The 22,264-nt window shown below is 46.9% G+C and overlaps 2 protein-coding genes across 2 annotated transcripts; one reads left to right on the top strand and one right to left on the bottom strand.

The window, feature by feature from the left end:
- Nucleotides 1-727: 727 nt before the first annotated feature.
- Nucleotides 728-16,206, bottom strand: PDAP1 (PDGFA associated protein 1). Its single transcript, XM_081840120.1, has 6 exons — nt 16,050-16,206; nt 9,487-9,578; nt 7,978-8,094; nt 6,220-6,341; nt 3,877-4,028; nt 728-1,643 (listed from the first exon to the last, which is right to left on the bottom strand). The coding sequence occupies exons 1-6, from the start codon at nt 16,060-16,062 to the stop codon at nt 1,585-1,587; spliced, it is 555 nt and encodes a 184-aa protein (XP_081696246.1). The 5' UTR covers nt 16,063-16,206; the 3' UTR covers nt 728-1,584.
- A 234-nt stretch (nt 16,207-16,440) lies between these two features.
- Nucleotides 16,441-20,467, top strand: BUD31 (BUD31 homolog). Its single transcript, XM_081840145.1, has 5 exons — nt 16,441-16,566; nt 17,584-17,702; nt 18,884-19,006; nt 19,226-19,392; nt 20,204-20,467. The coding sequence occupies exons 2-5, from the start codon at nt 17,609-17,611 to the stop codon at nt 20,252-20,254; spliced, it is 435 nt and encodes a 144-aa protein (XP_081696271.1). The 5' UTR covers nt 16,441-16,566; nt 17,584-17,608; the 3' UTR covers nt 20,255-20,467.
- Nucleotides 20,468-22,264: the final 1,797 nt, after the last annotated feature.

Raw genomic sequence — 22,264 nt, 5'->3', positions numbered from 1 at the left:
GTTAGCTCAGCAATTTCGCATTTGAATTTTTTGAAAACTCTTGGGTAGCTGCCATCCGAACCTGGTGACTGATCACTTATCTCCTCCACCCCCCAGTTGGGCCTAGAATATTATCTCTCACTGGGATCTGCCTCATCTTTTCTGTTGTAAAGACAGATGCCAATAATTCATTCAGCTTTGCTGCAGCAGTCTCCTCTTCCCTTGTCACGCCTTTGACTCCCTTGTCACCCAAAGGTGCAGCTGCCTCCCTAGATGGCTTCCTGCTACGAATATAGTTAAGAACTTGCTGTTGATGGTCTTAAGTGTTTTCAGGAGGGCTAGTATGGCACTGCTGACTTGATGTGGAATACTAGTCCTACTTAAGAGTGGACCCATTGAAATTGGCCTCAACAGGTCCAATAATTTCAGTGGGTTTACTCCCAAGTAGAACAACCCCATCTTTTTCCTGGGGTAGTTTTCTGTCTGCAGATATGTTTTTATGGAGGTGGTTTCTCAGAACTAGACCACTGCCACAGTTTGAAGCAGCGCAGGCCCAATTCGAATAGACTAGGCAAAGAGTGGGGGACAGAGTTGGCTCCTTCATTCCCACCAGTCCCAACTTGCACGAGCCACAGTGGTTTCTGCAGGCCCATGTCCTGCCTCATTGAAGGCTTTGAAACTCATTCCTCAGCGCCAGCAGGGCAGGCCAGCCAAAGTTGCTTCTACAGAAGACAAGGCACGGAAGGCGTTTTACGATAATTTAAACTTTATTCAGCCAAATATACAAGTTTTGCTTCCAATTTGCACCTGTTCCAACATGTTGCACAATCAAGAAAAGAGTTCTCTGGTTTTGCAGGGATGTGTTTTGTTTTCGCAGTTAAAAAGTCACTATCAGAGGAGAAGGGAAGAAATTAAGGATGGCTTCTTTTTTAAAAAATACAAATAAAAATGGGGAGAGAGAGAAGGGTAGAAAGTGGAAATAAAAAGACCAAAACAGCCACACGGTCCAGATCCAAATGTGTTTTTATTTCTTTGCTACTCCACATTCCAACCCCGCAGGCCGTTTTTCAGACGAGTGCCTATCGCAAACACGCACCCGCGCCAGCATTTTGGATTTGCGCCTGCATGCCAAGACTACCGACCCTACTCCCCCCTCTCTTGAGGCTCTTGTGGCCTCGCTGAAGCCGTATCTTCCCCCGCCCCCTCCATTATCGCTCCAGCTTTTTCCTGCTCCCCTGAATAGGTAATCTGGAATTTGAAAGACAGCAAAATCGTTCGGTTTATAGCACCCCCTCCTGAAGCGGCTGTGCGGGAGAATCGCAGCCCTGGCGACTCCCGCGTTCAAAGGATTATAATAGCTTGCCCACCCACCCCACTGATTCCCACCCTGCCCGCCCACCCCTCCCCACCATGGAATTCTGTGCCCAGATGAAGACGAACACGCTGCTGCCAAGTGTCTCTTAGGAGGGAAGAGGACGCCGGTTACGGCCGTGCTCTTCACGCTGCGGCGTCGCCTTCTCTGTGTGTGAAGCCTCAAAGAGTGCCCAGCAGGCGCCAGCCAGGCACAGTTCCTGGGAAGTTTCCCTCCTCTCTTGTGGCTGGCGCTTACTTGTTAAGGGACAGGGACTGCAGTCTTTTGCCTGCTGAGGATGCTTCGTCTTTAGCTGGTGGGTGAAAAAAACGGAGAGAGAGAAGCAGGTTTATAAAAGCTAACCAGGCATTGCCTCACAGGGGCTTGGACCATGTAATCTCTTTGGGTCCCCTTTCTACAGTTCTGCATTAAAAAAATCCCCAGCTCCTTTGGCCTAGAATCGGGTGTTGTTGAAACTTGCCAAACCGGGTACAACTCCTTCTCCCTGTCCCCCGCCAAAAAACCTTCTTCTCTCCCGCCTCCCCCAAGCCTAGACTCTTTAAGGTGGCATTCCTTGAAGCCCTGCTTCTTGGCTGCTTCCTTCACCTTACGGGAGCCACCAGTTTCCTCTCTTTGGGACTTCTCTCAAGCAGGATCCCGAGGCTGGCCAAGGCTTGGATATTGGGTGGGAGGGAAGGCAAAGGGAAAGGGGCACCTAAAGGCAGGGGTCTCCAGAGAACGCTCATTCCAGAATTAGTCCCATCTTTCCCCCAGTGTGTATTTCTTTTTTGGTCTCTCTGTATGTGTGTTTTTGGAAAACAAATGTGGAATGGCAGCTGTGTCCCCCCCCCCCCCAGTGACCCACAGCCTCTTTACAACCATAGAGGCTTTGCGCTTGTCCGTAGCACTGTGTATAAGTGAAATATTGTGGAGAAAATTGTGTGCATCTCAAAGCTGGGGGTGGAATTAACAAAATATGGAAGCAGTACCAATGATCTTCAATAAAAAATAAGATTGGGGGGGGCGGTGGAAGCACAGAAATTGGGTCACTGAAGCGGCTGGGGCAGGAAATCAGATCCATTAGTGAAGATATAAAACCCAGCAGTTACCCAGATGGACATTCCAGGGGAGTGTCAGGAGACTGCTGAGTGATGCAAGGCCTTTTTAAAAAGTAGAAAACTATTGGGGGGGGGGAGGTTGCAATAGGGTTACGGATGCTCCCACAGCTGCAAAGAACAGGCCCACATTTCTGGAGAAGCAGGAAAAAATAGGAAGAAACCCTCACCACCTCATGAACTAGAGGTAAGGCACACAACCTCAGCAGTCTTTACAGATTTCCACCACTCACCCTCACCCCACTGCCCCAGACTGAGAAAGCGGGGCAAAAAAATACCAGGCCAGCACTTGTGATTAAAATACTTTTTCCTGCAACTACCGATCAGGTCTTATCCAGGGGTCAGTAGTAATGAAGTAAGGAGACCCACTAAGACCAGTTTCCTTGGCTTTTGATCCCACAACCTGATCAGCAAGCCGAGAAACACTGCTTTTCGTCAAGCAGCCAACTAGATTACAGGGGATCCTGTCCAGCAAAGCTGGTCCCCCCTCCCCCAATACACAGCTTATTTCTGCTCAATACACAAGCATTTGGAAAAATGTGTCACGCCGAGACGGCCCATCAGGCCCTAATATTGTCCACTCTGGCAGGCAGCAGTTGTACAAGGCTCCAGGGCAGGGGCTAACCTGAAAGTTGAGGCTTGGGTGCATGCAAGGAATTTATGGCCCCCTCTTGAAGGAGGTTAGATGAATAAAGTTATTTGGGCACAGAGTTGCTTCACACATGAGAGTGGCTCAGACACAGCAGTCCTCTGCTTCAAGTCTTAACATTTTACTTCCAACATAACAACAGCCCCCAAATTTCTCTCTCCCCTCTGCAAAAGTAGTTACTGCGCAATAATTTTGTGTAAAATACTAACGATGCTTGACGTTTAAACAGCTCCTTCGGGACATGCAAAGAATGTCACTTCTCTGTAAACTTCACAGCCGCCTTGCACCTGGGCAGCAGGCTAGGAAAAGCCTGAAGCGAGGGAGCCACCACCGGTCAACGCAAATAGGGAGCTAGATGGCCAGTGGTTGGATCCCGCAAAAGGCAGCTCCCTAAGTTCCTGCCAGGAAGGGGCTCTATATTAAAGAGGTGGTGGGTTACTTTTTGGGGTCCGTGGGCCTGATCCTAGATGGGCAGAGCCACTCACCTGTCAATCACCTGATGGCACAATGGCACCAGGAAAAGGCAGGACTTCAGAGCACAACGCAGGGCTTGCGAAACACTGTGCACAGTGATTCAGAGGCCAGAGGCTTGGGCTGAGGGGAGGGAGAACTGAGCTTTCTCCCCCTTGCCAGTGCACAATTGGGGCCACATTTTAAGGTCCACATGGTGTACTGGCAGCTGCCTCTCTAGCAAGTGTGTGTGTGTGTGGGAGAAACAGTCTTGAGGAGGCCAATTTGAACCCCTGAGGTTTGGGCCTTCTTCAGCTCAAAGGCTTCCTTACCTTTCCTTTCTTCCTCTTTCTTTTTGGCCGCCTCTTCCCTCTGTTTCCGGATGATGGCTAGTCGGGCGAGGTCTGCCTTTGCTTGCTCTGTCTTCCCGGCGAGGTGCATCTTCATGTACCTCTCTTTCGCCTTCTGTTTCTCGATCTCTTCTCTGTTTTGAGCAAAGGGGGGGGGGAGAAAAAAAAAAAGAACAATCCAGCGAAGGAGGTTTTAATCAGAGTTCAGAAGACACTCCTTCCCACACGGACACAAGCACAGCTTAAAGGAGGTGATGGAGGGCCAAAAGGATTGTGACGACGTCCCATCCGTTTGCATTATGCCTCTGCCATTATCAGAGGCCACCGGGTACCATTTGCTAGGGAGCCACCGCAAGGGAGAGGCACCTGCCTTTATGCCCTGCTGATGGTTTTCCCGGAGGCATCTGGCTTGGCCCCTGGGAGATACAGGATGCTGCACTAAGTGGACCTTTGAAGCTCATCCAGCAGGGCTCATGCACTTTCAAAATGAATTTTATTATTTCAGTCACAGACCAGCTCCAGCCCACATACAATATCAAGGAAGTCGTAAAACACGATAGGGATACATTTGAATTTGCAATTAGGTGTAACAGGGACAGTACAGATATAGTAACAGTTAAAAAATAAATAAATTAAAACTTAGTCACTAACATATAACCTAAAATTATCATTTTAAACCTTAATCATGATGGTAGCACAGCTTGTTCCCTAAGTTTTATGGCAATCACACAGAATTTGGCTACCCTTAACGTGATCTCAGGATCCTTGTCCTCTACCAGGGATTTTAGACATTGAAGTTCGGATTCATTTGGAAATTTTTGCATAGCAGGGGTAATAAATACTGAGTGCATATCCCCGTAGAAATGGCAGTGTAAAAAGACATGAGAGACAGTTTCTACCTCCATCAAGCTGCAGGGGCAGACTCATTCCACGTATGGGTTACCCTCGAATCTGCCCTGCAATAAGGCAGATGGCAGCAGATGGCGTACACTTTTATGTCCCTCTACCTGCTCCGCTTTCCCACCTGAATAGCATTCAGAGCAGAGACTACTCTGTGGATTTCACCCTAGATAGAGGGTACAGCTCCTCCTCTGCATGCAGAAATTGCTGCTTCGGTCTTTTGTGTGCAGGTTGCCACAGACACCTCTGGTACCCCCAGCCTCTCCACAATTGGCCTTGCTGTTTTTCCAAACCAAAATGAGCTGGAGGTGGGCATGTGGGACTATCCACAGCTGGAGAAAGGTTAATCCAATCCAAACTCAATCCTGCCATTCCCAGCTGCCACCCCACCCCACATTGCTTGCACGGCAATGAGGTCTGAAAGAAGCTTCAACGTAAAGAATCTTTCAAGCCTAATTGTGGTGCTCATGGGGGGTAGGATTTAATGGGGGACACCAGTAATCCCCCCCACTGCCAAATGTTTTTTCGTGCCACACAATTACACCTGAAAAAACTCTTCTACTGCCTCCCTTTTTGCAAGCCAAAGGTGGGGCTGGGGCAGGTGGGCTGGCCGTTTCTCTCAATCTGCAGTTTCCAGGAAGATGTTTAAGCTTCAAAAACCCAGATTTTTTAAAAGCCTAATTGCTGGGGGAGGAGGGCCAAGTATGCTGTAGAGTTTGCACCTGGGGTTGCGGGGCACTTGGGGAGGTGGGTAATTGCTGCCCATGATGGTTTCTCCGGTTTCCAGATGTGTCCACAGGGTTGGTGGACCTCCCCCCTGCCACTCTCTGGAGCAGCAGTCCTAGTAAAAGACCATCTCACTGCCAGAGACCTTGAAGAGTAACTATCAGAGCAGCCCTACAGCGACTCTGCTGACTTCTTTCCGCACGGGGAGGTGCTTGCCCTGGGAAGCCAAGCGCCCCTGGGTTTTACTCCCTAAAGAGCAAGTCAAATAACTGGGACAGCAACTAGTGCCTTACTCTTGCTCCCCAGTCTCTTCAGTGTATTGTCTTTTGCAGGCCACTGTATTCCCGACTCAATTCCTCTCTGGCAGCCTCTGCTAAAGGCACACATGCAGAAAGGCAAGAATACGGACAGATCTACTAAGATGGTGAATGCACCATGTTCGTAGTGTATCGGTCGGCCAAGAGGTGACTACTCAGGGCTGCTCTGCTCAGCATAGCTGCGTTGGCATGCAGAAGGGCGTTAAAACACAATTTATCCTCCCTTTGCTCCTGGGACAGGCCCGTTATTGTCCCTTGACAGTCTGCGGGTTCCCAAAATAGGGAGCAGGGGACCATAGGCTCCCAGACTTCTACACCCCCCCCCCCCCGTGCAACACTTCTCTGAGAATCCCACACGCCAGAGGGGAGGAAAACACCTTACCGTTCTCTCCGCGACAATTCCCTGGGGCTCTCCATATCTATCTGAGTTACTTTTTTGGCTGTCTGTGCAACGCGGTTGGGATTCTCTATGTCTATCATGCCTTCCACGCCTTTGTGCTTTGGCTGGAATGGAAGAAGACGAGAGGGGAACATGAGCAGCGACAACTTCAGGTGGGTGGAACAAACAACATGTAAAAGCTTATGGTGGTGTGTGATAATGATAATGATAACAACAACAACAACAACAACAATTTATTATTTATACCCTGCCCATCTGGCTGGGTTTCCCCAGCCACTCTGGGTGGCTCCCAACAGAATATTAAAATACAATAATCTATTAAACATTAAAAGCTTCCCTGAACAGGGCTGCCTTCAGATGTCTTCTAAAAGCCTGGTAGTTGTTTTTCTCTTTGACATCTGATGGGAGGGCATTCCACAGGGTGGGTGCCACTTCTGAGAAGGCCCTCTGCCTGGTTCCCTGTAACTTGGCTTCTCACAGGGAGGGAACCGCCATACGGCCCACAGCACCTCGGTGTCTGGGCAGAACGATGCTTTGCCTGAGGGACTGGACAATTTCTAAAATCTCTAAAAGCTGTTGCACACTTTTGTTTGGGGCCCTCACCTCCTTGCAAAGTTGAGGGGAGGGGGTTGTTGCAACAGGAAAATGAAGATCTCCCTTGCTTTCCTTTTACTAGTTCCTGCCTCCATCCATTCTTCTCTGACTGATCATGGACTTAGGGCAGTGGTTTTTAACCAGTGTGCCATGGTACCCTGGGGTGCCTTGAATGATGGTCAGGGGTGCTGTGGGCAACACTGGCCTCTGTCTGTCCTTCCTTCCCTCTCTCCTCCAAAGCTCTCTCACGCCTCTGCCTCCTGAAGGCTTGTGCAGCTCTTTGTTGCAAAAGCCCTAGCTACAAGCTCGTAGGAGAATGGTGCCTCTGGCGCTGGTCAGGAGATGCTGGTTGCCAGGAGCTGATGTGGCCTCAAAGTATGCAAGCAAGCAGGCCAGCCAGCTAGTCTGCCAGCCCTTGCTGTTGGGAATGGACAGACAAGTCCCAGGCCTCTGTGGGGCAGTGTGAGGAGGGACCTCTCTTTGGGGGGCAGCTGAGACCAGGGGCAACAGCATCGGCTGCCTGGAGGACTCCCAAGAGGAGGGGAGAGGAGAGGAGGCTAAGGGAACACTCCACAAGGGAGGGTGTTCAAAAAAGGGTGCAGGGCTGCTGGCTCTGCAGGCAAGGGCTGACATAACTGGCTCCTGAGCCCCACGGGGGAGCCGCAGAAAGAATGCAGTTGGTCAAGGGAGCCGTGGACTCAAAAAGGTTAAAAACCTCTGACTTAGGGGATTCAGAGGCCTTTGGGGAATTGGGCTGCAAAAGCCAACCCATGTTTCCCCTACAACAACCTTCTCAAGGTTTGCCCAAGCCCACTGCAGCAGATGGTTATCTGAACTGGGGTGGTGGGCTCTTCCCCAGTTGGTTGCTGGGTTCTCTCTGGAAAAAACTGCTCTATCCCTTCCCTCTCTGCTGCCCCTGCTTCCTGCTATGTTATCAATGCATCCCAAGAGAGACAGGGGTGGGGGAACTCTTTCAGCCCAAATTCTCTCTTACGGGAATCTTCTAGGGGGCCGCATGCCAGTGGTTGGTGAGGGCCAGAAAAAAGCAGGTGGGGAAATGGCAGCAATCAGCTGGATGAGAAATGACCTTAATTTCAGGGATTAACACAAACTGAGCATCCCTTCCACGGAACATCTCATTAGTACCTGGTAGTCTTCATCGTCTTCCTCCTCCTCTTCGCTCTCGTCTGAATCTAGCGATTTCTCCTTCTTTTTGGGTTCTCCTGTTGCCCCATCGCCGCCTTCCTCTGCTTCCTCCTCCTCCTGTGGAAGTGAAAAGCATTATCAGTGCTGGGCGACCACAGAGTAGAAGTTACAGTGTGAGTAGGACTGCTCCTCAAACTGCTCTTCATCCATGAAGCTCACTGGATGATTTGACCAACCACCTCCTCTAAACCTAACCTACCTGTCAGGGCTGTTGTTAGGATGAAACTGGGGGATCCATTTATGCTGCCCTGAACTCCTTACAAAGGATAGTGGACTACGGATCTAATACGTCTATTTTATTTTTTTACATCATGTTCTGTCCCAGAGGTATGGACATGTGCAAAGGAGGGCAGGCAAATGACGGAAGTGGCCCAAATTCATTGGATTCTGTAAGCAATAATTAAGCATTTGAGAGCTAGTGTGTTGTAGTAGTGAGAAACATGGTCTGAGGAAACATCGGTTCAAATTCCCATTCAGCCACAAAGCTCACAGGTTGACCTGGAGACAGACACTCGATTCTAGTGTGCTGTACTGCAAGGAGTTATTATCAATCAATCTTTATTACGGTCCAAAGACCCAACAAATCATTACAAATCAATGCACAATTCATACAGCCTACCTCCAGGTTAAACAAGCATTTTGTTTAGAATATAGGGATCATTTGTTCTAGCAACCACTGATAAAAACTTTGCCACTGCTAACGTTCTAGCATTTGTCCGGTCTTCCAGTAGGAACCTGACATAGTGAGCCTCTGATTTTCCCGGGAAAGGTACCAGCAAAGGTAGTATAAGGATGAACGAAGTACCTATCCTCATCATCTCCTTGGAGTAAAGGTACCTATCAATGCTAATAAATATGTTGCAAGCCTTTGCCCAACATTAAGGTTAAATGATCTTCTCTCTGTCAGGAGTGCATGCAGGAGCCAGGCCCTGTGACCAGTAGGACTTTGCAGGACTGGGGCCTTCCTAAGTTTGTTCTGAAGAGGCAAGGTGCGGCCACACAGGTGAGGCTGATTGGTAACTCACAGCACCTGGTGGCAAGAGCCGGGAAGGGATATAAGGTCAGCGTTTCCCTTTGGCTCTTTGCCATAGCAACATTTTCCCTGCCTTGCTGTGTTTGGCTCCTTGACTCCTTGCTTCCTTGATCCTCAGACCCTTGACTTCCTGGACCTCTGTTCCTGCTCCCACCCTGCCATCTTGCCCCCGGTCCCGATGTCCCCAGCCGGGGCTTTGATTGCCCATGAACCGGACCGTGACACTCTCAATATGAAAAATGTAGAATTCCTTTTTCTAAATCCCCATTTTTGCAGATGGGAGGTTGAGAGAAGTTCTTCTGTGTGTGCCTGTGTCAAAGGAAAGGGTGAAGCAGGCGACTTCCCATCTCACAGTTCAACTCGTGCCTGCTATTGCTACCCTGGTCCTGTGAAAACGGCAGCAGACACACATTTACCTTGGCCTTCTGTTTCTCTGCTTGGAGCTGAGCGTCAATCTCCTCGGGGCTTGTGTACTGCCGTGCCCGGCCTTTGTGGCCTCCTTTCCTACCTGCAAGGAAAGAGCCAGTTTAGGGATTTGAGACCTACTGGTATAGGGCAGTATGCAAATTTAACATACAGCAAAAAATAAAATAATAAATAATAACACGACTTCAGACAGCCGCTGTTGCCCTCGTCTCCTCGCTCTCAGCTTGTTGCAGTCAACCAAGCAAGACCAGACCAAAACATCTAGGCAGTCCAGTGCCCTGCCCCTTCTCCCAGTTGCCAGCCATGTGCAACGAAACAGGTAGACTCCAGCCAGCATGACTAATGGATGTGGATGATGGGAGTTGGAGTCCAGCAATGTTTGGAACGCACTAGGCTGGAAAGGTTGCCCTAGAATGTCCCAGCAGCCAATCATCATCATCAGTGCACCCTGCCCATCTGACTGGGTGGCTTCCAACATATATAAAAACATGACTTCCTGTGGAGCATGAAGGATGAGGGAACCGGCGGTTCCTTCATTTAGCATCTAGGGGATAAAAACCACATACAACCACAGGTGGCAGCCTTCCTTAACCTGGTGCCCTCCACATGTTGGACTGCAACTCCCATCATCCCTGGCTATTGGCCATGTTGGCTGGGCTGATGAAGGCTTTGAGGCATGTACATATATATTCATAGTGACTGGTAACTTGGCAGAAGTCCTGCAATATGAGGAAGGCTGGCTTGAGGGGAGAGAAAGCTCAAATAATAATAATGATGATGATGATGTTATTTATATCCTGCCCTCCCCAGCCAAAGCCGGGCTCAGAGCGGCTAACAACAGTAAAATAATACAGCATTCTAAAATCAGTTCAAATCAAATTAATGGCAACCACTGGGCTAGAGTTCTGTGAGGGTTACCAAAGGAGGGGGTCAGACTGTGCCTTGGCCAAAGGCCTGGTGGAACAGCTCTGTCTTGCAGGCCCTGCGGAAAGATGTCAAGTCCCGCAGGGCCCTAGTCTCTTGTGACAGAGTGTTCCACCAGATTGGAGCCACAGCTGAAAAAGCCCTGGCTTTGGTTGAGGCCAGCCTAACCTCTCTGTGGCCCGGGACCTCCAGGATGTTTTTGTTTGAAGACCATAAGAAAGGCTGGAGAACTTTTCAATTGACAAGTCCCAGCATTCCTGGTTCTTTAAAACCTTCTACCATCCCTCCAAACCTCGTCATTCTTCCCAGCCGGGAGTCAAAGGGGTCCTTTCCATCTCACCCTGGACATATCACTGCTCAACCCATTGCTCAGCATGGAATTCTAAGCCATGACGGCCCCCCACTTGGCTTGTCCACAGCCTTCCTGTGGGATTGGGAGTCACAGCATCCCTGTCTTCCCCTCACTGCCTGACTCATGCCCTGGGCTGCAGGCCAACTACAAATCCCACAGCTGTTCCATACAGTCAGGCTGCATGTGCAACGCCACATTTAAAGCTGTGTCATAGCACTTGGAACAGTCACAGCTTCCCCCAAAGAATCCTGGGAACTGTAGTTTGTTAAAGCTGCTGAGAGATGTTAGAAGACCTCTATTCCCTTCAGACAAAATACAGCTTCTGGGATGGTTTAACTGTCAATCCCTCTTCCCAGGGAATGCTGGGAACTGTAGCTCTGGAAGGAGAATAGGGGCCCCTTCTAGATGCTGTTAGACTACAATTCCCATCAGCCCAGCCAGCATGGCAGCGGCTGGATCCCAACAACATCTGGATGCACACAAGTTCCCTGTGCCTGCTCTATGTAGGTGGAAGAAGCGGTATATTATTTGATAAAATAAGCTCTCCAACTCAGCTTCCACTGTGTGCATGTACAGTGGTACCTCGGATTAAGTACTTAATTCGTTCCGGAGGTCCGTTCTTAACCTGAAACTGTTCTTAACCTGAAGCACCACTTTAGCTAATGGGGCCTCCTGCTGCCACCGCGCCGCTGGAGCACAATTTCTGTTCTCATCCTGAAGCAAAGTTCTTAACCTGAAGCACTATTTCTGGGTTAGCGGAGTCTGTAATCTGAAGCGTCTGTAACCAGAGGTACTACTGTATGTAGCACATCAAAGTCAGAAAGGAACTATTTTCACTTGCTTTCCAGAAGAGTAGCCGCACTATTCTGTTAGTTGGAGAGGTGGGTGGGGGTGGAATCCTCTGAATACTTATTTGAGAATAATACCATTAAACCCAGTGGGGCTTCCATTTGAGTAGACCCATATGAAACTGGAAATTCTAATGCGAGGTAGAATTCAGGATTGTGCTCATGAGAGCAAATCTGCCTACAATGGACAAACAGTGGGAACTGGATTTTAAAAAAAATAAAAATGGGGAAAAATAAAGATTTCAGACTGCTTATGTGCCAAATACTGAACAAGGATGAGCAGTCACTGTTTTCATTCCCTCGTAGCTCAAAGCTGCTGTGTCAGTTGTGTTGCTCTATAATTCACTTACCGCATTTACAGGCAATGCCCCCTTCACTTGAGGGTCTCAGGGCAGAAAGACACAAAGCCAAAACTAAAACAATTGCAAAGAGAGCTGAGAGGGGCGGGAGCAATACAAGGAGGTTAATCTCATAATGTGAGGTTGGAGAAATAAACACCTCCTCTCTGCCACTATCTTTTTTGTTTGGAGGTGGAGGTGGAGCTGTCCAGCCAGCATGGCCAGGAATGGAGGAAGATGCAGTCCTACAGCATCTGGAACCATGTTGACTATTCCTGACCCAGAGAAAGACATCTGTCGCATTGGGTGAAGCTTCATTAATTTAATTCCAACTGGCCACACAAAACCTCTTACTGCTAACTGGTTAACGCAAGCTAGTTTGTCTGTCACACAACCCTGACACTTAAGTTGCTTTTAAAAAAACCAACCAAACAAACAAACCCACATTTGGGAGCTGCGTCCTCCAACACACATGGAAGTTGCTACTGCAAGATGCTATGTGGCTTTGAAAATGATCAAATGCAAAGAACTTGGGTCAACCAATGGTTCTTAGCTGAATAGATCCTCCATGTTCAGAAGCAATTTAACACAGACTACCAGGAACATACAAGAAGGGGGGCATGTTGCTTTCATGCCATAGTGGCAAACTTCCACGGGAAAAGTCCCTATGAAAAACAGAAGACTGGATAATTTGGACCTTTGATCCGACCCAATAGAGCAATTCCTGAAACAATTCTGTTGTTTCAAATATGGATAGCCAGCACCCCAGCCATAAATGCTCAGTGTTTGTATCCTAGCCATCTCCTGCCATTACGTTTTTTGAACTATGCTTTGCTCTTGTACTTTTGGCCAGATCTGCCGCACTGAGAGAGCACTGGGTATTGCAGCTTCCATTTCCTTCAGGATGTCATCATGCTTCAGTGGCAAACCTCATCATGCTCCTTTTGTAGATCCAGCGAGGCAGAGGATCCAAGAGCCACCACTAGGAAACCGTGATTATGGAAAAGCTAGCATTCAGGAAAGACAGAATCCCTTGGAAATAGTTCAAACTGGGTGTGGTGCAGCTTCAGGACTTGCTAGTTCTTCCTCTCCTGTTCATGCAAGCAACCAGTCATGCACTGAATATGCAGCGGCAAGGCAGCCTCTCCACTGGGGGGGTGGGGGGGAGAGGCAGCAACAAGCTCAGTCATGCCTCCATCTTCACTAAAGGAGGTCTGGTGAAAGCCAAGCTATCAGTTTCTTTTCTCTGTCTATTGCAGTCTCCTCCTCCTGGCTCTGTGCCACCGCTTCAGACGGGCAGAATTTTCAACTTCATATATACACCCTTCACTTCTGAAGAATTAGGGACGCTGTCGTTTTTAACCAACCAATTTAGCGAAATGCACAATAGCCATGATAACCTTCATTCAGAAATGACGTACAATAAGCTCTGTATCAATTCACCGAAACTGACACACACACACACACACACACACACACACACACAAATTAGCATCAGCACTCGTCAAAGCAAGATGACTGCTTCTGTTTCCTTCCTCAGCTGCTGCTGCTGGTGGTGGTGAAGAATGAAAGACATGAGTTGGTAGCCTCCAGTACAAAACAAGCCGCTAATCTAGCCAAGTGCCCACTGGCTTCCCTTGTTCAATCTGTTCTTCTCATGGGGAAAACAACACAGGCTTACTCAAAAGGTTGGGTTGGGGAACCTGTGGCTCTCCAGATGTCACTGGAGAACTCTCATCAATCCAGCCAACTTGGTCAATGGAAAGGGATGGTGGGAGTTGTAGTCTAAATAATGGAGGTTCCCCAGCTCTGTTGTAAGGACAAATCTATTATGTGCAGCCTGCTCTGAGCTCTTCTCAAAAGGACTATATTTATATACGATTAGACTCAACCCCCTCAACCTCTCAGGGGCTCCTATCTTGACCTCCACTCCTCTCTCTAGGTGAGGACTATCCAGAGGGTTTCCTTTTTTTAAAAGTCTTGCTGTTAGCTTTTGTCCTGCAATTTCATACAGAGGCTTTTGGAAAGTGTTTATGGAGTATATTACACAAGGTTGCAGGTAAATGATCACAAAATCTCGGAAGAGCAGCACTACTGGATCAAACACAGGAAGCTACCTTATACAGTGGTACCTCGGGTTAAGAACTTAATTTGTTCTGGATGTTTGTTATTAACCTGAAACTGTTCTTAACCTGAAGTACCACTTTAGCTAATGGGGCCTCCTGCTGCTGGTGCCGCACCACGGCGGCACGATTTCTGTGCTCATCCTGAAGCAAAGTTCTTAACCCGAGGTACTATTTCTGGGTTAGCGGAGTCTGTAACCTGAAGCGTCTGTACCAAGTCAGACTATTGACCTCACTATTATCTACACTGACTGGCAGCAGGTCTCTAGGGTTGCAGACAAGGGGCTCTTCTATCTGAGGTCCTTCCATGAGAGATCTGGAGGGCAGCAACACAAAAACCGGCTTTATCTGAGGTGGCTTCCCATTTGTAGAATGCTCTCCACAGGAAAGCTCATTTGGCACCATCTTTATATATCTTTAGATGCCAGGCAGAAACTTAAAAAATAATTAAGCCTTTGGCCTTTAACTATCTGTGGCCTTTTAAAGTGTGTGGAATGTTTTTTAATGTAACACAAACGCACAGTGTTTTAATGTATCTATGTGGGGTTGTTTGTTTGTTTGGCTGCAAGTTGCTTTGGGTTACCTTGGGCAAGATAAAGTGACTAACAGATTTAAGAAATACAATAACAACAAAACAACAACCACCTTGGGAGATGGCAGGGAGCAAGAACAACAACAACAACTTTGGGAAATGGCAGGGATTGAACCTGGAACATTTTGCGGCAAGGCTCAGTGAAAGCTGGTTCAGTAAAGTTTGGTCCTTTCTAATAAGACATGAAGAAAGAAAGCAGCCATATACTGAGCCAGACTCAGCCTGAGCTCAGTGTTGCCTGCACCAATATTCCCAGCCCTAACCTGAGAAATGAACCAGAGACCTTCTGTTTTCAAAGCAGGTGCTCTACTGCCAAGCCACAGTCCTTGCCCTTCAAGCTCAAATTACCGTTTAATCTGGCACCCTACTGCTAACAGCAGGTGCCTTCCAGAAGGTCGTATAGAAAAGAACCACCTGGATTCTCAACATTTGAGATTTAGGAGACTATGTGATTTAATGGGAAAAGTTCAGGGGCAGTTCCACGCCCCCTTTCCTTTCTACTTGTGCCTGAATCGGCCCTCAGCCTCCTTCCCACGTGGAAGGCATATCAGAGGCTTTTTCCCCCCTTTCTTTTTGTACGCATGCCCCCGCTTTGCCTGACGCAACTGCCTCGATGCTCAACCCGCAGCGGGGAATCTAAGGCAACCTGGTACCTTTGAGCTACTGTTAGGGAAGGCTTCCAGAAGTCGTGATTTGGTGAAAAGTTGGGGGGGGGGGAGAGAGAGCATCATCAGGACAGAGCCCACTGAATGCATTCACCCCACCCCAAGTTTCCTCTCCCCATCGTTTTCTTCCCCGCAAGCCCCTTCGGGAGGCAGCTCGCGTGGATCATCAAAAAAAAAGCACCGTGAGTCGTTAGGTTGACGATTAGAAAACAGCAGCGCAGACCGTTCTATAACAAAACACGTATTTTTATTTTTAGTTTAAAAAAAATACCCGGACCAGCGCCTTGTCCAAAAGCAGAACAAGAAGGGTTTCCAAGCCGCACGAAAAGGCAGGCAAAGGAGTAGCTTGGAGGGAGGGAGAAGAGAGGACCCCCCCCATCACCCTCACGACCCCCTCCCCTAAGAGGCGCCCCCTCCCTCCAGGTCTTAATAATAATAATAATAATAATAATAATAATAATAATAATAATAATAAATTTTTATTTATATCCCGCCCTCCCCAGCCGAAGCCGGGCTCAGGGCGGCTAACAACAAGACCCTCAAACCCCTCAGAGGGTCCCCAGGAAGGGAGAACCAGAGACCCCAAGTCCCCCCCTCCAGCCGGCCCAGAGGGGAGCCCAAGATGGCAGGGGGCTCCCCGCTCCCGCCGCCTCCTTCTCCCCACAGGGCCAGGCCACAAGGCCCCGGGCCTCCCCTCCCGGCCGGGCTCACCTCCTTTGGGCATAGCGAGGACGATGGCGGCGGCTCCGGCTACAAGCGACTCTTTCCTCCCCCTCCTCACTTCGCCCCGAGCTTTTGCCGCGACCCGGAAGCGGAAGTGGAGCCGGTCCTGCGCTCCTCAAGTCTATGGTCCCCCCCCCCTCTCTCTCTGATACACGTTTCGTGCGCGAGAGGAGCGGGCGGACACGCGCTGCCTTGGGGGCCTGGCGGGTGGGATGCCGGCGTCGGGAAGCGGCGGTTGTCCTCGGCGCCGCCTGACGGAAAGCTCGGAATTACAAAGCGCACTCCGCGTCCGCCGAGAGGCTTCGTGCGGTCCGCCTGCCTCGCCCTGCGGCTCCGGCGGCCGTCCGTGGAGTGACTTCTAGACAGGCGTCAGCGAAGACAGCCGCAGAGGGAAGCCCCTTATCGTGACGCAGGGGCGAGGGAAGGGCCTTTCTCGTCTTGGGGACGTCATCGCGAGGCGACGGAGAGCTTCGAGGAGGCGGAAGAAACAAGAGGCTCCAGAAGCGTAGGAGCTTTTCCTTTGGGGGCTCTCTAGGGGAGGGTGGGGGTCGCAGGCCCTTCATTTGACGAGTTCTCTTTCTGGCCGGCGCACTTTGTTTTGGCTAAGGGCCTCCAGTGGCGTGTGGCAGGCAGGAATTTATGAGGAGGGCATCCTACCTGGCAAAGGTTTCACCTGTTGGATTTCTGCCTGCTTGGCAGCCATTAAAGCAGGCTTGGGGAACCTCTTGCTCTCTGGGTGTTTCTGAATTCCCAACTCTAACTAGCCCCCGCCACCGTGGCCAGTAGGGATGAGGAGGGTTGGCAGGGCCGGATTTAGGTTTGATGAGGCCCTAAGCGACTGAAGGTTATGGGGCCCTTTCTATGTCCAGCTGTCCTTTGTCAACAACAAATTGTCACTGTTTTTTGTGTTGAATATATGCTATATGGTAATTTATGGACCTAATAGTTATCTAAAGCCATTTTATTTGTTTTCTATCTTATATTTTGGAAATGTACATCCAGGTTTTTTTTCCTTTAATTTTTTTTGTGGCACCCTAGAGAGTGGGGCCCTAAGCTTGTTTAGCTTATATGTAAATCTGGCCCTGGGAGTTGGCGTCCAGCAGCAGCATCCAGAGAGCCACAGGTTCCCATCGGCTGCATGAAACAATAGGCTTGGGCACCGATACATTAAGCGGTGCCTCCTTCCAGGTTGTCCTGCCCTGGTGCTAAAAGGCCAATCTATGGCCTTTTAAATGTTTCTGGGGGCATTGTTGTTATGCATTTTGTTTTCTTATAAAGTGCCCTGTGATCTTCAGATGAAGGGTGATAACGTATATAAATTTAATAATAATAATAAATTAATAAAAAAGAGTATAAGTTCAGATAACCCAAGGAAAATGGGGGGGGGGGGTCTTTTGGCTGTTAATGCTATGGGGGAGAACTTAGGCTATTCAGACACCTGGTTCAAATATAAGTAAAAGGAACATGTTATCCAGAGTGCTCTATAGTGGTACACATTTTATTACTTCCTTATTTTTTCCAGATTTCCCCCACTCTGTGCTGACAAGATGCCCAAGGTGAAGAGGAGTAGAAAACCACCCCCAGATGGCTGGGAATTGATTGAACCAACCTTAGATGAACTAGATCAAAAAATGAGAGAAGGTGAGTAGCAGAGTACTGATTCGGCTGTGAGCATGAATTGTGTAATAGAACAGTATATGAGCTGGCCTTTTTGGCACATTCAGTATAGGAAGCCCATGGTGGTTTGTACACAGATCCCAAGTCCATCCATGACATCTCTAGTTAAAATAGAGATCTCAGAAAGATAGTGTTGAGATAAGGTGCATTTATTTTGCACTGTGCAGTTATTAATGGTGTTTTGACTAAGAACCGTGCAGTTTAAGCAAGACATATTTACTGCTTTCCTTTTTTTTTCATATTTCCCTCTCTTTGTATGGCTTTGAAAAGAGGACAGGTAGTTTGTTTGGGTTTTTTTTACTTTAAATTATGGTATACTTAACAGCTGATATAGGCTTAACGGTGGATATCAGAAGAAGCCTTTTCAGTGTCATTCAGCCAATCATTAAGTAAACAGATGAAAAAGGGGATAAGGGTTTTGATGGGAAAGACCAGAGTATTGAAGGTCAGCAGTGGAATTTACAAAGCCTCACAGGCCAGCAGTTTCGAGGTGTCAAATATAAACCTGCAAAGGCTGGAGGTTTCTATGCTAATTATTAGTTAGCACCTAGTCTTCTCAGTGTTGTACATATAATTTGGCAAAGAAATTGTGCTTACCAGAAATGCTGGTAAAACCTTGGGAATTGTACCTACCTTTGGGAGTTCCCTTTTAAAAGGAAAAAAAAAAAAAAAGACCAGTTGAAAGGAACATTGTTTTTTCTACACTTACGACTGAAAATAAAAACCAAAAGACAGAAACAGAGACTTTACATTCCTTGAATTCTGTTATAGATTGGACCGTGGACTTAAAAGGCACCACTCACATTCACAGAGATGATTCATCTTTGTTAACCTTGCATCAGTTAAAATGGTATCTGGAATGGGAACAGTTCTAGCTAAGAAATTAGAAAATTACTGCATGGGTAGTGATCCAAGTACATATCACTTTTTATATACTGCAGGTTAAATGTGATGACCGAAAACATTTGTTGGTTCAGCTTGCAAAAAGCTACATGTGAAAACTATAGCATATATTCATATTTATCAGAATATTATAGGATTTCCCCCCTTGTATTTAGCAACATGAAATAATGGAGATGTAATGAACATTTGAATTAGCTGGCAAAATTAACATGTTTTCTGCCCTTCTTCCCACTTTTCTTCAGCTGAGACTGAACCGCATGAAGGAAAGAGGAAAGTAGAATCTCTCTGGCCTATCTTCAGAATTCATCACCAGAAAACACGTTACATTTTTGATCTCTTCTATAAGAGAAAAGCCATCAGTAGAGGTAACACAGCTGTCTTTGATCTTTTAGGGGGAAATGTATACGCTTTGTTCAGTATGGCTGGGAAATCTGCTTGAGCCGGTCTGTCAAATGGAAAAAGAAATACTAACCTTTTTAGAATGTAGGTGTGAGCAAATACTGCCAAAGGGGTATAGTAATTTTTGTTTGCCACTACTGAGCATTCTAATTATCTCATCCTCTCTCTCTCTCTCTCCTGCACAGAGCTGTATGAGTATTGCATTAAAGAAGGATATGCAGACAAAAACTTAATTGCAAAGTGGAAGAAACAAGGTTACGAAAACCTCTGCTGTTTGCGCTGCATCCAGACCCGAGATACCAACTTTGGAACCAACTGCATCTGCAGAGTGCCCAAAAGCAAGCTGGAAGTGGTAAGAATGTTGTTTTCAATAAGCCCCCTGGGTCATTACAACAATTCTTTCTGTGTCCTATTTCTTTTGCCTTTTTGTGCATCCCCCACCCCCCAACCTGGTTCATGCAAGTAAGTAGCAGTGTGACCTCTGGAAATCCAAACCAGGTGAAAGGCAAGTGTTTGTTACTCCTCTTGCTAGAGACCTTGTCTGTCTCTGAACTTTCTCCTTGGGGACAGTTTGCCATTTCATCTTAGTAGGACTGGATGAACAACCTCATCCTGTTATGTTGTGAACCACCCTGAGATCTATGGGTATACAGATTGATTGAATTATTATTAATTTTTTATATTGATCTTTGAGACCTCCAGGTATAGGGCGGTATATAAATTCAACAAATAATTAATAATAATTAACAACCACCATCTCTTGTGGTTCCATCAAAAATGTTGCTTCAAAACTGACCACCCATGGTATAAGTGTGTGTCTTTTACTCTAAAACTTCTGGAAATCAAAGAAAAAGGCTGCAAAAAGATTTGCAGTCTCATTTCCTGGCTTTTCTAGTACTCTGACATCTTAAGGGTCTTTTAAAAACAAGCAAGTTATAAGACTGTCCTTGCAGTTTTGAGAGAGTCCTATCTTTTTAAAAATTTGGTTCTTGTAATAAATGCTCCACCCTGCAAAAGTAATATGAAAGTCAGTAGGAAACAGTGTATCTATTCTCATTTGTTGCAATCCTGTAAGTTTTCATAACCAGCGAAATTTCCTTTTTTCTTGCTCTACTGTGTGCTCAGGGGCCTGCTGTGACTAACATGCTGATTTCATTTTACAGGGAAGAATAATTGAGTGCACTCACTGCGGGTGCAGAGGCTGCTCTGGATGAAATACCCTTTCCACCTTTTTAAAGTTACCCTTCCCTTTTGAAGAGTTCTTAAATGGCTGGTTCATCGTCAATGACTGTTAATAAGAACCATAATTTGTTTGTCGGAGATCCACTCACCGCCGGGTCTTATAACAACCTGAATTGTAAATGCTGTAGTGTTAATGTCTTGTATAACTACTTTATTTTAAAATAAAGTCTTGCCTATTGCCTCAACAGGTGGTTTGTTTAATTCTGTGCTGCTACTGTTACCTTTATGAATTTGTTTTCATAATAAAGAACATAAATGAAACTGGACCCTCCTTTTTCCAGGGATAATTTGGAAACATGGGGTAAAGTTGTTTAATAATTATGCTTAGTAATATTGGATTGGGAGACATGAGTTAATTCAGAGTATACATCAATCCACTAAGGAGCTGAAACAATGGAGGGCTTATTTCTTATGCATGGAGACAAGGGCAAAATTTATAAATAACTACGTACATCATCTTGGATGTAAGTAAGAAATGGAGGCAGTGAGAGATTTTACTTTCTTGGGCTCCATGATCACTGTAGATGGTGAAAGCAGTCATGAAATTAAAAGACAACTGCTCCTTGGGAGAAAGGCGATGGCAAACCTAGACAGCATCTTAAAAAGCAGAGACATCACCTTGCCAACAAAGGTCCGCATAGTTAAAGCCATGTTTTTCCCAGTAGTAGAGGTGATATACAATGAACTAAAGAAAATGCTGAAATATAGCTTTGTTAAGAAACCAGAAACCTTTTTGCTGGGAATAACAAGAATGGATATAAATAGGAGGGACTGTGAACTTTTTCAATATGCAATAACAGCAGCAAGAATGCTGATGGCTCAAAAATGGAAACAAGAAGAAGTACCGACTTTGGAAGAATGGAGAACAAAATTAACAGACTACGCAGAACTGGACAAACTAACTGGGAAAATTAGATTTCAAAAGGACTACAAGTTTTTTGCGGACTGGGGAAAATTTGAAAACTGTGAGGAACATACAACGCTAGTGTGCTTTAAAGAAGCTTTGTGAAAATATAAGGAATATTGTAAGAAAGTAAATGAGGATAGAAATATGGTATTTAAAGGCAATACTAAAATTAAGGAATGTGAAGACAGGAATTTAATTACGGATGATTGTCAGAGAAGTTGAGGGAGGTCCAATAAGCTAAAATATGTGATGTGGAAATTTGTATGATTGGAGTTTACATGGAAAAAATTAATAAAAAATTTTAAAAAAAAAAGCCATGGTTTTCCCAGTAGTGATGTATGGAAGTGAGAGCTGGACCATAAAGAAGGCTGATTGCCGAAGAATTGATGCTTTTGAATTACGGTGCTGGAGGAGGCTCTTGAGAGTCCCATGGACTGCAAGAAGATCAAACCTCTCCATTCTTAAGGAAATCAGCCCTGAGTGCTCACTGGAAGGACAGATCGTGAAGCTGAGGCTCCAATACTTTGGCCACCTCATGAGAAGAGAAGACTCCCTGGAAAAGACCCTGATGTTGGGAAAGATGGAGGGCACAAGGAGAAGGGGACGACAGAGGACGAGATGGTTGGACAGTGTTCTCGAAGCTACAAACATGAGTCTGACCAAACTGCGGGAGGCAGTGGAAGACAGGAGTCCCTGGTGTGCTCTGGCCCAGGGGGTCACGAAGAGTCGGACACAACTAAACAACAACAACAACTTACGTCACCTTATTTATATTGGGTGGGAGAGGGAGTAAGGGTTGCTTTAAATATGTTATACTTGCCCAGGAGAAGGCCTGTCAATTAGCAATAATGTGGGACAAAGGACCTGTGTAAGTTTGCAAAACTGTTGCTTGTTAGGGGAGGAACAATCCCCCTCATTCTAAAATTCCCAATAAAACTCAAGCTCTCCGTTTACCTGTGCACCAAGACTTTTATAGGAATTGCCTATGCCTTCAGACTTACATTTAAAATCTCACACCCTAGAAACATATGTTTTAATAATAAAATTAAGGTAACAAGAAAGCTAAATTTTGCAT

Source organism: Podarcis erhardii (assembly GCF_964252035.2).
Source record: "Podarcis erhardii genome assembly, chromosome: 14".
In the NCBI taxonomy this organism is placed as follows: Eukaryota; Metazoa; Chordata; class Lepidosauria; order Squamata; family Lacertidae; genus Podarcis; species Podarcis erhardii.
Note: the sequence above shows the minus strand (reverse complement) of the source record. Positions and strands in the feature narration are given on the sequence as shown.

What these genes read in the sequence shown, in the direction of transcription:
- BUD31 (XM_081840145.1), top strand. Translation starts at nt 17,609, where the DNA reads ATGCCCAAGGTGAAGAGGAGTAGAAAACCACCCCCAGATGGCTGGGAA. An exon ending in GAGAAAAGCCATCAGTAGAG is followed by an intron (nt 19,007 to 19,225) that starts GTAACACAGCTG and finishes TCTCCTGCACAG; the next exon opens with AGCTGTATGAGTATTGCATT. An exon ending in CCAAAAGCAAGCTGGAAGTG is followed by an intron (nt 19,393 to 20,203) that starts GTAAGAATGTTG and finishes TTCATTTTACAG; the next exon opens with GGAAGAATAATTGAGTGCAC.
- PDAP1 (XM_081840120.1), bottom strand. An exon ending in CAGAGAAACAGAAGGCCAAG is followed by an intron (nt 8,095 to 9,486) that starts GTAAATGTGTGT and finishes TCACTTCCACAG; the next exon opens with GAGGAGGAGGAAGCAGAGGA. An exon ending in GAAAGAGGAAGAAAGGAAAG is followed by an intron (nt 1,644 to 3,876) that starts GTAAGGAAGCCT and finishes TTCACCCACCAG; the next exon opens with CTAAAGACGAAGCATCCTCA.